General features: G+C 43.2%; 3 protein-coding genes across 3 annotated transcripts; all 3 read left to right on the top strand.

Annotated features, from left to right (window-relative positions):
• Positions 114–1,891, top strand: LOC8085284. The gene is made up of 3 exons (XM_021453253.1): positions 114–279; positions 350–1,398; positions 1,550–1,891. The coding sequence occupies exons 1-3, from the start codon at positions 114–116 to the stop codon at positions 1,889–1,891; spliced, it is 1,557 nt and encodes a 518-aa protein (XP_021308928.1).
• LOC8085283 (chloroplast stem-loop binding protein of 41 kDa a, chloroplastic) lies at positions 4,534–5,206 on the top strand. The gene is made up of 2 exons (XM_002468210.2): positions 4,534–4,805; positions 4,909–5,206. The coding sequence occupies exons 1-2, from the start codon at positions 4,534–4,536 to the stop codon at positions 5,204–5,206; spliced, it is 570 nt and encodes a 189-aa protein (XP_002468255.1).
• On the top strand, positions 8,335–11,768 carry LOC8085282 (peroxygenase). The gene is made up of 6 exons (XM_002468209.2): positions 8,335–8,888; positions 9,083–9,232; positions 9,628–9,713; positions 10,471–10,565; positions 10,670–10,795; positions 11,360–11,768. Exons 1-6 carry the CDS (start codon positions 8,786–8,788, stop codon positions 11,496–11,498), a joined length of 699 nt encoding a protein of 232 aa, XP_002468254.1. The 5' UTR covers positions 8,335–8,785; the 3' UTR covers positions 11,499–11,768.

The following is a 15,110-nucleotide window of genomic DNA, read 5'->3' as shown; positions in this document are numbered from 1 at the left end:
GGATATGGATTACGGATACTAGCTAGCTAATCTCGCCTACGGTGCAGGATCGGAGTACGTGCTAGTGCTACCGTGCTAGCTTCTGCACGGGCAGCACGGCCGCGCCGGTTCCCATGGCCATGGCGGCCTCGGCTGGAGATGTCGATCGGATCAGCGCCCTTCCCGACGATTTGCTTCACCTCATCCTGGGCTTCGTGCGCGACGCCAAGTCCGTCGTTCGCACGGCCACGCTGTCCAGGCGATGGCGGCGCGTGTGGATCTATGCGCAGCAACACCCAAGTGAGACCCGGCGCTGACCCCGGCCAGTTCGTGGATTGGGTGTTGGCTCAGCGAGGTGATGCTGATTTAGAATCTCTCAGCATCAGCTTCTCCAGATCTTCGCTCGTGTACACCTCGCAGGAGAAGGTCAACGGGTTGCTCCGCTACGCCATGCAGCGCGTCGTCAAATCTTTCCGTCTTGCCCTCCCAGTCCTAAGGGTAAGGGCAACGTCGTCGTCGTCCCCTCTCCGTGTGGATGGACCGCTGGCTGTCGTGTTGCCCGACCATGGGAGGATGACGTCCATCTCGTTGTCCCTAAAAGCACGCTACAGGATCCAGCTTCCGGTGTCCGCGTCGGCCATGTACGAAGCGCTTACAGAGCTCAAGCTTACCAATGTGTCCTTCTTCGGCGACGAGGACGACTGCAGCGCCGCCGGGCGTACCCTTGGAGACTTCGTGTCGTCCTGCTGCCCTCGCCTGCGTAAACTTGACCTCCTCTTGCTCAAAGGATTGGCCCAGCTTGCCATCCGCTCCGAGACGCTCGAGACGTTTAAGCTTCGATCTGCAGAGGACCTCCGAGTGCTGGACGTCGCCGCACCCAACCTTGGCGTCCTCGAGCTACACGACTGCTTTGGCGATGGCAGCGACGACGTCGACAACGACGAGCACGTCACTGTGGCCAGAACCAGAATCATCGTGTCGTCGTCGAGGCTGCAGGAGATTGGGATACGCCACCTTTACTGGTGGTGTCGCCGTCCGGACCTGGAGATACAAGACCTAACAAGTGTTTGCCGGATCAGCAGTCTTCGTGTAAACATGCACGGGCAATACTATGATCGCGCCACGGACGTTGGTTTCTGGCTGTTGGAGAAGTGCCCTAGCGTTGAACACCTAGACGTGGAGCTTGAACATCAGCCGTCTCCTAGCAGTGTCATCGAGGGTCATCATCACGTTATTGCTGATTTGACGTTGGAAGACGCGGCGCCATTTGCCAGTGTTAGGAGCATGGATATCACCATGAGCGCACATCAGTTTCAAGATTGTCAACTAGTGTCGAGTATATTTGCGCTGCTTCTGAAGTGCCCACGCCTGAGATCGTTGAGTATTAGGATCGTTGACGAAGATGCAGCAACAAGCTGGGTAATAAGCTTCTTTATTTTTAAATTTAAAATCATCTAAGTACTACTTCCCATGGAAAACATGCACACCACCACCTATATATCTACATTATTACTAATAACAAACTAAACACGTACGCCTTGCTTTGTTACTTACGGTTTTTCGTCTGCAGATGCCAATGCCACGGAAGTGTTTCTTCTGTGATGATCAGTATGCGTGGACAGATCACCGGGCGATCTCCTTGGAATCACTTGAAGACGTGAGATTAATCGGTTTCGGAGGAGCGGATGAGGACATGGACCTTGTGAGATTGTTATTTTCAAGCTCCAAGAACTCAATCAAGAGCATGACTTTAGAAGAAATAACTAAGACTTCCGGTACGGTTTCTTTGAAACGGATGACGGCAGAAGATGATGATGGCACGGAGACGATTGATCAGAAACTAATGAATATCCCTGCGGTTGATCGCGGGCGTTGGCATTTTGGGGACGCCATATACACTTGGACGTGCTAGTGCTATGCAACAGAGAATACAACACCGCGGCCGGCCGGTTCATGGTGACGATTTACTTATTCAGCAAAAGATTAATTGTTACTTCACGAACTGTATTATTCGAATCAAAATAACTTTTTTGTAAGTGTGTGACCCCGTTCTTAGCGTTAATTAATTAGGCTGTTAATAAACCCAAGCTGAAAATTCAAAAAATAAAAGCTAAAAACCCCTTCACTATTTTTAATACCTTTTTTCCTTTTCTCACCTGAGCCATATTGTAGGATTATGTTCGTTGGCATCATCTAACTGGACGCAATCAAGTTGCCATCTACAAAAGCTTTGATTTGCGTTTTATGTCTAGATTAAGTTATAATTTCTTTTCTTGTCATATTGGCTACAAATTGAATTGAGTTATTTATATTGTCTTTGACATGGATACTCTATTTATTCTCAACTATTAGACCGCCGTAAAATCCAACATTGGTATTTTTTTCTCCTTTTCCCCCTTATTGATCTCGTTTCTAGGCCTTATATTTTACATGTATATTCTATTTATTCTTAGCCATTAGATTATCATAAAGTCTAATGACACATATTCTTTTTTCCTGATTAATCTCGTAATTGTTGGGTCTTTTATTGACACAAATACTCTTTTTGTTCTCAACTGTTAAATCATCATAAAATCCAACAATGCATTTTTCCTCCTGTTTTCTAATTAATCTCGTAATTTCTAGTCTTTGTATTTTACATGAATACTCTACTTATTGTTCGTCGTACGTCACCATAAAAATCCTACTGTACATAATTTTTTTTTCCCAATGGATCTCGTGATTTCTAGACGAGCATTTGATAAGGATACTCTATCTGTTCTCGGTTATTAGATCCTCTTAAAATCCAACTTTACATGGATACTCTATTTATCCTCAACCTTCATAAAACGGTCTATATTCTTTTCCTTTTTATCTACTTTATTTACTTATTCTCGGTCATTAATAAATCATTATAAAATCCAATGGTGTATTTTTCTTTTTCTGATATTCTATTTATTCTTGGCAATGATCGTCATTAAACAACGGCAGGTAATTTTTTTCTCAATTAATCTTTTACTTCTAAACCCTCTTAGAGCAACTTGCTTGACTATTCTTGTTATGAAGGCTATTTTAAAATTTACATAGCAAAAAGTAGGCTCTAATAGATGTGCTATTTGATTTTGTAAAATAGAAAGTTGGCTATTTTTTGATTTTTGGTGACCATATATAGCCAATCACTTACATTAGCTATCTAATTTTGTAAAATAGCAAGGTTGTAGTGGATCTCTTCATTTTTAAGAAGTTTTCTATTTTATAAAATGATTAAACAATAAAATTTGGCTACTAATTTTAGCAGAGCTCTTGGAGTTGCTCTTAACAAACATGGGGGTGGGGCTCCTTTTTATTTTGTTGTATTAATATAGTAAAGATATCTTCAATGACAATGCAACATATCAAAATCATGGTAATGAGATCTTTCAAAAATCATGGTAATAACTATTTTGACATGTATAAAATATACATAAATCTTTTACAGATCACGGTATGCAAGACGCTTTGATGTGAACAATTATTCTATTCCCTGTCTACACAAAGAAAATGTAATGTAGCATAAGACAAATAATGAACTAATAATAAATTGTTCGCCATATATTTGAGCTAAATACCAAAATAAACCCGTGTGCCAACAATTGTTCTCCGGTAAAAAAACGAACAAAGGAAAGGGTTTTCTTGGGTTCACTCCATAGAAAAAAAAGTAAAGATACTTCCTTAGAAAGCATTCGATTATCCTGGATTTGAGTCGAGAACTATTCTCACTTATCAAAACTATACAATTTAGTGAAGCAAGTTCAGATGGAATAGTTTCAAGGACTCAATCCACGTTAAACGAATGGCGAACCAAGTCTCTTAGGAGTAATCTTTATTTGAGCGGAAATGCTGATGGACGGACGTCCGATGAGTTTCGACGCACGTCACTGCATGAATGGACCACCGCTCGGTGCCTTGGATTTATTATCCACCCGCACGACTTCTCCTTTCTTCTTTTTGCTCGTTGCTCTTCCACCACTCGACCAAACCGCTCGCTGCTCCTCTTCTTCATCCTCTAGCTCCTCCACTTTCTGCTCGTGCCCACGCCTCTGCTCCCTCCCTCCCTTCCACCCTTCCTCCCTCCGTCCATGTACAGTGACCTCCATGCCATTGGAGTCGAAGTCAGGGCGATGCCGGGGGTTTCCGGCTCCAATGAGCCACGTGGCTCCCTTCTCCTTGCTCTCTCTCCCTCGCGGTGTTCCACGACTTCCATGGATGCCAGCGACACTCAATAAGGTAGGTGGGGTCCTCGTCTAGATCTCAGCCTTTTTCTTCTTCCTCCTCCTCCCTCTAGACCGAACTCTTGTCTACCTTCTCCTCGTCCTCGTCCTCCTCCTACACCTCCTCTGGTCTTGATCTGACGGATGCGGCAGTGGCTAGGATTCCGGTGAGCTCTCGGGGTTAGATCTCGTCATTGTTAGAATGATTCTGTTTTAATGTTGCAATAGATGATTTAGAATATTGCAATGATTTTTTTTGTTGTAACAGACATTTTCTGATGCTACAGTAGTAGTGTGTGAGATGTTGTAATAGCACTAAAGTATTATGTTGGAGAAGTACATGATCATTGCCAAGAATGGCCACGTCGTGGTGGAGAAGTACATCGCGGAGCAGTTCGGGAGCTGGGCGTCGTTCCGGCCGCAGTACATGATCGGCTCCAGCAACAACAAGGACTGCGAGGAGTGGTTCTTCGACAGTAATAATAACAATCAGCAACCCGTCACTCCATTCAATCCAGTTGTTTTCTCTTCTCTTCCGGCCGCAGTACATGATCGGCTCCAGCAACAACAAGGACTGCGAGGAGTGGTTCTTCGACAGTAGTAATAATAACAATCAGCAAACCGTCACTCCATTCAATCCTGCTATTTTCTCTTCTCTTCCCTGACGAGGCGACGACGATCTCCAATTCTCCGATTGCAGGGATCGTACGGAACCGGCCGGTGCCGATCCCGGGGAACGGGATGCGCAGCTGACGAACATCGCGCACGTCCGAGACCTGTCGCGCATGCTGTCTCTGTCCGTGGAGAAGCCCGGCGCGGCGTTGGGCAAGATCTTCAACTGCGTTTCCGACCGCGCCGTGACGCTGAGTGGCATGAATAAGCTGTGCGCGGCGGGCGCGGGCGTGGAGATCGTCCTCAACGACCCCGCCGCCGCCGGCGTCGACGACAAGAAGGCCTTCCCGTTCGGCCGTTCCGCAACATGTACTAGTAACTACTGAAATAAGCGATCAACTGGTTCCATCTCGCAATTATTAATGCTGCTGACTGAACTGAATTGCGCGCCGCGGCGGCGCAGCATTTCTACTCGGAGTCCCGGGCGGCGAAGGCGGCGATGGGGTGGAGGAGCAGCACCAACTTGCCGGAGGACCTCAAGGAGCGGTACGCCGAGTGCACCGTGATAACGGTAGCATGCAGCCCGAGTCTTCAGCATCACGAACGGCGCCCATCTGCAGACGCGCGTGGAGTATGCGGCCACGCCGTTGCATGCGCGCGGAGCGCGCACACGTTGTGCATGCGCACGACGTGCGGCTGAGCCTGCCTGGTCCTCCCTGTATGTAGGATCGTAGAGACCAAGTGCTGTGCTAGCCTGTTGTATAAGTATTCATGCCAATGATTCAATGAAAGTGTGGCTTGAGTCTAAACTTCTTTACACCGCTAGTGGCCGCGGGGAGAAGGCCATGACCTTCGACCTCGACGACAAGATCCTCGCCGCCGTCGGCGAGCGTCGCCGTATAAGCCCCCGGCACCAGCAGCTAGCAGCACACGCCCACACCATCATCGTCGTGCATAAAGAGAGCCCAAATTTTGTGGATATACGCTAACAGCTCTTCTTGGCATGCATGCATGCCGCAAACTCCCTACAAAATATGACAAACATTTTTCTTTGCTTTGATTTGTTACAAGGATGAATGAAGAGAGGAAATATGTTCGTTTGTCCATGACTGTTTTGACTGTATGTTCGTGGAATGTGGATGGGCAAATGGCTGTCGATAGATAGGATCTCCTGCGGGAACATTTACAAGAACGGGGTGGTGGCGCAGTTGGCTAGCGCGTAGGTCTCATAGCTGAAATGCGAGTGATCCTGAGGTCGAGAGAGTTCGAGTTTCTCTCACCCCAGAGCGATGACAGATTTCTGCGCCAAAGTGATTGGTTGGGTCCGTCACAGCCGTCTGATCCTACAGACGATATAAGATGCGCATCTGAGCTCACGTTTTTTATTTTTTTCCTTAATCTATATCGCATCTTTTTGTACATTCGTTTAGAGGAATTAAATTCCCTTAAACTGATTATTATGCGGCAAATTGTGCCATTTTAACAAACATTAGTGCGCTACAACAGTCCTAACAAAAGCAGCGACTGTTTTCCCTAGTCAAGAAGCCACCGAAACTACTTTAGTGCTTCACAAAACGCATGATGTCTATGCCTTTGCGTCGCCACAAACTGTATTATGTGATTGCTCAAAAAAAGTTGTATTATGTGGATCAAAATAATTTGTGGTAAATGCATGACTTCGTTCTCAATGTTATGTCGTTTAATACACCCGCCAAGAGCAGATCTAGAAAAATAAGTTTTTTTAGCATATCTAGGCTTTGTTTAGTTCATCCAAAACAACCAAAAACTTTTCATGATTCCCCGTCATATCGAATATTGCGGCATATGTATACAACATTAAATATAGATAAAAATAAAAATTAATTGCACAGTTTACCTGTAAATCACGAGACAATTTTTTTAAGTCTAGTTACTCCATAGTTACATAATATTTATCAAATAAAAATGAAAGTGCTATAATATCAAAATCCAAAAAAATTTTAGATCTAAACAAGGCCCTAGAAAAACAAGTTATGAGGAGCTTCTCCAATTGTCTTTCATCTTTGACCCCTCCTTTCAAGCTTCCGAAGATAAAGATACCCGTTTGTGTAGGGAGCATTTAGGAGGAGCTCCGTGCTTCGAGTAGTTGTTGCAAAGACTCGACCGCTATTTCCTTCCTAGCCGGTGAATTGGACGTTCTTCATGTTGGCCTTTTTGGCATCCTCTTTGGGCATGGTGACAGTGAGCACACCATTCTCCATGGACGCCTTGATCCGCTTTGTATAAATAGTCCTATACAGTCATCATTTTCTATGAAACTTTTATAGTTTTTTTTCTTGTTGTAACGCATAAGCATATTTACTAGTAAAGAAAAAAAGAGTAAATAGGAAAAACTTTTAAGTTTCCAAGATTTGACATAATTTATATGTTATAAGTTAATACATACAATTTAAATAATATTTTTTATAACGACATATATAAGTGGAGTTTAATTTTGTTTGTCTCGTCATATAGAATACACCAATATAAAGAAAATTGAAAATAGATACATCAATTTAAAGTAAATGTTTTGTTTTTTTTAGCCTACATCAGCCGTGACATGACATCAATGGGCGCGTGCAGCCGTGTACGCGGGAGAGGCGTGGATGCACGATACCAGTCGAAAAAAGTCAAACTTTCCAAAAAAAGAAAAGCTATTATTTCTTTTGCTAAAAAATGGAAAATTGCCTGACAAAGTTCTCTCGATTTGACAAGTGAACGCCCACGGGATTAGAACTGGGCAATTGCCACGATGAACTACGTATATTAGATATAACGTGGACCTTTTAGGCTTCACAAACCCCCTTTGGTTCTATGTCTATGTACGACACGTACACGCGAAACAGACACGTACGTCTCTTTCCGTGGCCATTTGCAATCGCCAGGACATGCTTAACAACACACGCCACGCGCGGTCCCGTCGCCGCAGGCCGCACCCAGCCCTTCCCAGCGAGGAGCCAGAGGACGACGTCTCGGTAGAGACGTGTGAGCTTCGGAAATCTCACTCTCACAGCTGCCGTTGCTCGCCAGCCTCGCGGTGCTTTGTTTATTTAACAATTTAGATTAGATGTGTTCTGGCGAGATATCCGGGCCGGCTCCAAGAAAACAGATTGGGAAGACGCGTGTATGCGCGGAAAGAACCCAGCTGGGCAACATGCATGCAATGCATATGCATGGGTGTCCATTAATTAGCTATTTGACTCCCAACGGTACAAACCTGTTCTTTTGTTAAGAAAAAGATGGTAGGAACCACGAATTTCTCTCTCTGCTGCCAAGAGCATACTATACTATAACAGTTCTTGGACGGTGTCATCGTCACCTCCATAAACTCCACACACGCACGGCACTCGCAATCGTACAAGCAAGGATATCGCGTCTGACTCCGACGTCTCACGGAGGCCATGTGGGCCGATTACCTAATAGAATAATAGATTCTGGGTTGGGGTGATCTCAAATCTGAGCGGACAAAGCAGAACCGGCGATCGATCCCGTGAAGGCGAAGAATACGTTGCCCTGCACCAGTGCACCTACCGGTCCAGCACGAACTGCTCGTTCACTCGATCATCAGTGTAGGGACCCGCGCCATCACTTCGAACGCCGTTTCTATACTCCGAAACTGCGCGTGCGTTGTACTTGTGCAAGTTTGTGTTTCGCGATCAATGCTTGGCGCTGCTGCCCACCACGTGTAGTTCGCGCGCCCTGTGCGGCAGCTGCCGGGTGGACGGCGCACCCTGCCGCCCCATGCTTCTCGGCGTCGTGGTCGTGGCCGACGGCTTTAAAGCAGAGAGAGCCGTCTCGGCACCTTTCTCCAGCTCCCCAAAGGTATCGCTGGCTCCGGCTCCCGACCCTTCCTGCGTCGTCTCCCTGCTTGTCGCTGCACTTCTCCAAAACCCCGGTTCCTTGCTGGTTTGGTCTGCGGAACTCGCGAGCTCCAAGCGCTAGCGAGCATGGCGTCGCCGTCGTCGTCGCTGGAGACGGAGGCACCCAGGGCTCCCGTGACGAGGGAGCGGAAGCTCAACACCGACCTGCAGGAGCAGCTTCCCAAGCCATGTAAGCATTGCCGCAACTCCAATCTTTCATCAACGTCGTCGCCGCCTAATCTGGCAGCTCGATCAGCTGTGTTCTGTTCTGCACTAACTGCACTGCACTAGTACATGGCAACGACCAACGAAACATGATGCATGCAGCTCAGGGAGGATCGAAGCGCAGGAGCTCAATATTTCCGTGTCTCTCTGTCCCTGCAGATCTCGCGAGGGCTATGGTGGCGGTGGACGCGGACCATCCGAACGGGACCGAGGGGCGCGACCCCCGCGGCATGAGCGTGCTTCAGCAGCACGTGGCCTTCTTCGACCGCAACGGCGACGGCATCGTCTACCCCTGGGAGACTTTCAAAGGTAGGTGACCACTGACCATCGGATCGAATCACCCAAATGACATAACATGCATGTTTTCATGCTGGTAAGTCTGTGGGCAGCATAGCAGAGCCGCGTGCAGAGCAAAATCGTCTTCTCTGCCACTGCCAGTGGTAGTAATAAATTAGTAATCGATCGACAGGTGAAGATTAGGTCTTGTTTAGTTTCCACTAAAATTTAAAAAGGTTTCACGTCACATCGTGAAGCACTAAATATAAACAAAAACAAAAACTAATTACACAGTTTGTTTATAAATCGTGAGACAAATCTTTTGATCCTAATTAGTCTATGATTGGACAATATTTACCACAGACAAGGCTTCATCGATTCCGCTGTTCTGATGATCATTTAATTTGCTTTGCCTCCATGATTTTCAGGCATGCGAGCAATAGGGTGTGGGTTCTTTACATCCCTCGTTGTCGGGTTCCTCATCAACCTCGTCATGAGTTATCCCACTCAGCCGGTAACATTGTGTGGACCACTCTCTACGGGCTTGTTTGACACAGCTCAACTTCACTAGTAAAGCTGTTTTTTCAGAAAATAGCTTCATGAGTGACTTTCTAGATAAAGCTGAGCTGTTTTGGAAAAAGTGTTTGGCAAAATAGCTTCACCAACTACTTCATACATAGATGAGAGAGAGAAATGAGAGAGAAGCCGCAATAAGCTACTTTTTTCCAGCTTCATCAAACTTATGTATTTGTGAGAGGAGGGGAAAAACAGCTTCACCCATGAAGCTGTTTTGGAAATAAGTGTTTGACAAAAAAAAACAGCTCACAACAGCTCATGAAGCTGTTGTGAGCTGTACCAAACAGGCCCTACATGTTTAGGCCTTGTTTATTTGACAATTATGAATCCTGCAAGTCGGTTCTATGTCGAGAAGATGAGACCAACATGTGAATCCAGTGTTTCGGTTCCATGCCATTAATGTGTCACGCAGACGGATTAATTCAAATTTTGGTGAATTTAATCTCAAGTGACACAATCATTAAGTTTAGCTATCTAGATATACATTTTGGGGAAGAAAATTGGGTGAGCGACAGGTTCATTCCGTCTTGCGTGCGTCCATCAGCGAGGGGGTCGCACCTGAGATAGAATAGACCCATCGCCCACTTAATTTTTTTCCCCATTTTAGGAGTTTGAACATGATGGTAATACGTTGAGCCAAGTTCAAGGATCAGTGGCACATTTTACTAAAACAGAAATTTTCTCTTTCGATGTAGGGATGGTTACCCTCCCTTTTGCTCTCCATCCATATAAGGAACATTCATAAGGCCAAGCACGGTAGTGATTCTGAAACGTATGACACTGAAGGGAGGTATGTCTTGCTTATTCTCTTCTGAAAGGCCACAAATTTAAAAGTCATTCTCGACATAAAATTTCTCTTTAAAAGTAACTAGTTTTTAACTTGGTCTTGTTCAGGTTTGACCCATCAAAATTCGATGCTATATTTAGCAAGTATGGCCGTACTCATCCAGATGCGTTGACAAAAGACGAGATAAACTTGATGCTTAAGGCAAACCGCAATATATATGATTTCCTTGGCTGGTAAGAACGACATGCTTGAGAAGTACTATTCTTAAATTAACCAATGTTCAGTTACTATTTATAATGGGCATTTTTCTAATAAAACGTTGATGTCTACACTCATTATTGGGAAAATTGTATACTCAAGTCTTGACAGCATCTAAGTAATATTTTCAGATTCTACCGTATAGTAGATATATTGATGCTATAATACTTCCTCCATTTTGAAACGTATGACACTGTCGACCTTTTTTCATTCATTCGTTTGATATTCGTCTTTTCTATAGAGATTTGTACAAATAAGCAAACTTACAATGCATACTTAAGTACTTTGCATGACAGATCTAGTAATAATATTCCACTCTACCTATTGAATAAATTTGAACATAAATTCAATTGTGCCATATATATTTTAAAAGGGCTGGAGTGTATATTTCAGAGTGCAATTCAAAACTTTAAGCTTTTTCCCTGATCTATTTTTTCTTTCATTATTGTCTAGTTACTATAGATATATTTCTAGTTGTGCTTAAAATTAAGTTTAGTTTCTAAAGTACCAGATTGAAAGATTACATCGTGTATCCACAGGATTGCTGCTATTGCCGAATGGCATTTACTCTACAGCGTGGCAAAGGACAAAGATGACCTGTTACAGCGAGAAATTGTCCGGGGCGTGTTCGATGCGAGTCTATTTGAGCGACTGCAAAACAGCAAAAAATCCTCTTGATGAATGGGCCAGGAGTTGTCCACCTCAAAGAAGATTGACAGAAGAAAAAATTAGCATGTTATACTTGTCCTGCGTGATTTCTTAAAAAGAGTAATTTGAGTCACCTTCAAATAAGAAATGGTTCTATATTATAGTACATACATTATTATAGTGCAACATGGTCATCCTTATGTATTTGTGTTATGTTATATGTGATTATTCAAGAGTCAAGATCTTCTCATGTTGACATCATGTCTAGTAAACTTCTCTGTAATCTTTTTTTTTTCTGAATCTTGTTCTAAATAGGCATGGAAAATGAAAAAAAGGACCATGAATAGGTGTGAGCAAGATAGTCATAAGAGCATTTCTAGTAAGAGTTCTCTACTTAGGCCTTATTTTTGGGTGTTAGTATACAAAGAACTCACTCAAGCATTGACTCTCTATTGAGGGTCCCAAAAGTAGAGGACCCTTTCTCATTCTCGCCCCTAATCTTTTTGTTTCCCACTGTTTTCCTCCTACTCTCATCCGAATCTCACTCACGCCCGATTGTTGGGTCTGCCCCTTCCTTTGTCCCCATCGACCAAACTCGCTCCTCAGCTTGTTGTTCAACCACCACACCTTTCCCTAGTCGACCACCTCTACCACTTGCATGCCCTTCCCTAGCCATTTGTCCTGCACATGTCCTTCCCAACAGTCTCTAGCACCTGCACGCACTTCCCTAGAGAAAGTAGGAGAAATTGGTATAATGCATAGAGAAAGTATGAAGAGAGAAAATGTGAAGTGTGTGCCTTTATTTGGGGTGCATGCTCAAGATGAGACTAGAAAATGATGCATCCAAAAGTAGAAAAAGCCCATAAAAAATCAAGACCCTGATTTGAGGCTTATTAGCTAGATAGAGATGCTCTAAGCCTCTAATGTTATAACAGCTGGGGCAAAACTGATGAACTAAAGTATAGATAAATGCCATGAATCCATGATGGGCCAAAAACGATCCTTATTAAAAAAATCAGCCAAAGGCTTAGACATTAAATTCAATAAACTCATCAGCCAATCGTTTGAGGTTCGTTTTGAATAATTTTTTGTGATCAATGTGTAACAAGAACTACATATGCTAATGTATATTAAAGAACGACTTTAAAGCCAACACCTTTTGTAAAATACACATTAGTCATAATAAGTTTTGTTCATTAATCATCAAAGTTGAATTAGTAACCATGGTGTTTTCAATTATTCAAGGACCCACTAATTTTCATCGATGAGTAAATAAAGTTTAACTCCAGTCACATCAAATGTTTGAGCACATGCATAGAGTACTAAATATAGAATATTTGCGAAACTAAAAACACAGTTAGAGAGTAATTTGCGAGGTGAATCTTTTGAGCCTAATTAGTCCATGATTGGACACTAATTGCCAAATAAAATGAAAGAGCTACACCTCCAACCAAACACTCAATGATTTGAGTGCAAGGAATTTGTGTCTATTTCCTAAGAGAAAACTGTGTAGAAGCAAGAAAAATTAGGTACCCAAATTTTTATGTGGGCCCTACTTTATTATTAGTGTGATCTAGGGTTGACTATTTAAGAAGAAAAAGGACTTCTTTACTATAATAAAATCAACAATCTGTTTGACATCTGAAAACAAGATTTTATTAGCTCAATATACTCCAATAAACTATCTCAATTAATCCAATAATCCAAATGAGACTCTTTTTTTTTGTTTCTCCATGTATATGTTGAGTTTTAAGTTCAAATGATGCGATGAAATAAGAGCATGATATCAGATATATGGACTAGCAAATATGCCATTGCCTTGCAATGAAATATATACCTTGTCGCGTAGTCACTTGAACAACCTTATTATGATGTCACTTGAATGACTTGTTGTGGCAGAACCTCCTGAATTAAGTGGCCCACATACACCCATCCTTGTCTCAAAGACTTCCGATCGGCGTGTACGAGTTCCAAGTAACTCAAGAAGTCTGTCGGGTGTCCTCGGAAAACCCGAATCATCCACATTACATGCTATTCAGGAATTCCCTCATCAAGCATCACAGTATTACAACATTTCATAGATAAGGGAAATCAGAGTAAAAGCGGAAAGGTTACATAACATAGATTGAAACTTAAGTTCACGGTTACAAACCATAAGTATTTAGTACACAAAAGGTTCGGAACTTATTATTACATAAACCATAGATCACACAACAAGTTTTTACTTGCCCAAGGTCACACATCAGATTCCTCATCATCACTCTCCTCCACAAGAGTAAAGTAACAACGACCATCAAAAGGATTATCAAAAGGTTCACCTGCAACAGGGGTTAATAAACCCTGAGTACAAAAGTACTCAACAAGACTTAACCGACTATAAAAGAGGTGAAGACTCAGGTATGCAGGCTATAGGGATTCAAGGTAAAACCTTAACAGGATCAAAGCATTTCTTTTGCATAAAAGCTTACTAAGAGTAAAACCTACTTTCAAGTTTTAACTCAAGATCATTATTTATGACTAACCAAAATTGTTATCAAACTTGCATAAGCATACCATATCTTTCTTATACCAAAGGTTCACTTATTACTACGATGATGGGGTGAGGATTGAGGCTCCATATCCGAGGAAACACGGCGATTCGAATCGATTAAACCCAGCTGGGGATTCAGTACCACACGACATATGTAGAACTTAATCTTGCATATGTCAACCTGTTTCTATAGATCCTCCCATACAAGAACGGGTCCAGCGTCACCCGAGAGTACAGTACACCACCATCCTACAGCCAATCTAGATGTTTCCCGGTCATCTCAGATCCGTAAGGTGGGTACACGCTACTCTCGCCATCTCTCCACTCCCAGTACGCGGTTAGCCGTTCTCAAGTATCGGAATAGCTATAGGTAAGGCTTACCAGCGCATGTGGGCTGTACTCAAAGGTCTCAATCACAACAGGCCAACAACGGAACGGTCCTTAATCGACACAGTTGGAGACACTACTTTAAGACTCCATTCTTAAAGCAAGTCCACCGACCGGTCTCAAGTTGAACAGTATTGACCTTAAAAGTATTCCACAACAACCCTTCAAACTTTCTCATTTGAAAACTTATCTAATAAGCAGGGCTAAGCATACTAAGTATTTTCATAAAACAAGTATCAAGGTTAATATGGAAATCATCAAGGTAGGTAATGCAGCAAATAGGATTCACTCAACTCCTACTCACCTAATGCATCATATTAACTCAAGTGATATAAATAACTTTATGAAAATACAAGGATAGGGTTTAATGTCCGGGGCTTGCCTTGACCGGAAGGGAAGTTTGGCAACTCAGCAAAACCCGAAGGATCCACAAACTCGGAAGCAACCCACTGAGGATCAGATTCTTCCGGAGCGTATTCTATACGTAAAAGTGCATATGCATGATTATGATACACTCATGGCATGATAAAGACAGGTTACATGTTCTTGGATGACAACAACAAACATGACTACCTCGAGTACAATTTACCTTCATGGTAAAGAAATAAACTAATCTAGCTATCAAAGCATGGGTTATTACTAAATCAATTTTATTATTTTTATTAAACAATGTTGTGAATCCATCATACCACAAAGATCATTTATATGAAAATAAACCATAACCA

Source organism: Sorghum bicolor, chromosome 1, assembly GCF_000003195.3.
Source record: "Sorghum bicolor cultivar BTx623 chromosome 1, Sorghum_bicolor_NCBIv3, whole genome shotgun sequence".
NCBI lineage: Eukaryota > Viridiplantae > Streptophyta > Magnoliopsida > Poales > Poaceae > Sorghum > Sorghum bicolor.
Note: the sequence above shows the minus strand (reverse complement) of the source record. Positions and strands in the feature narration are given on the sequence as shown.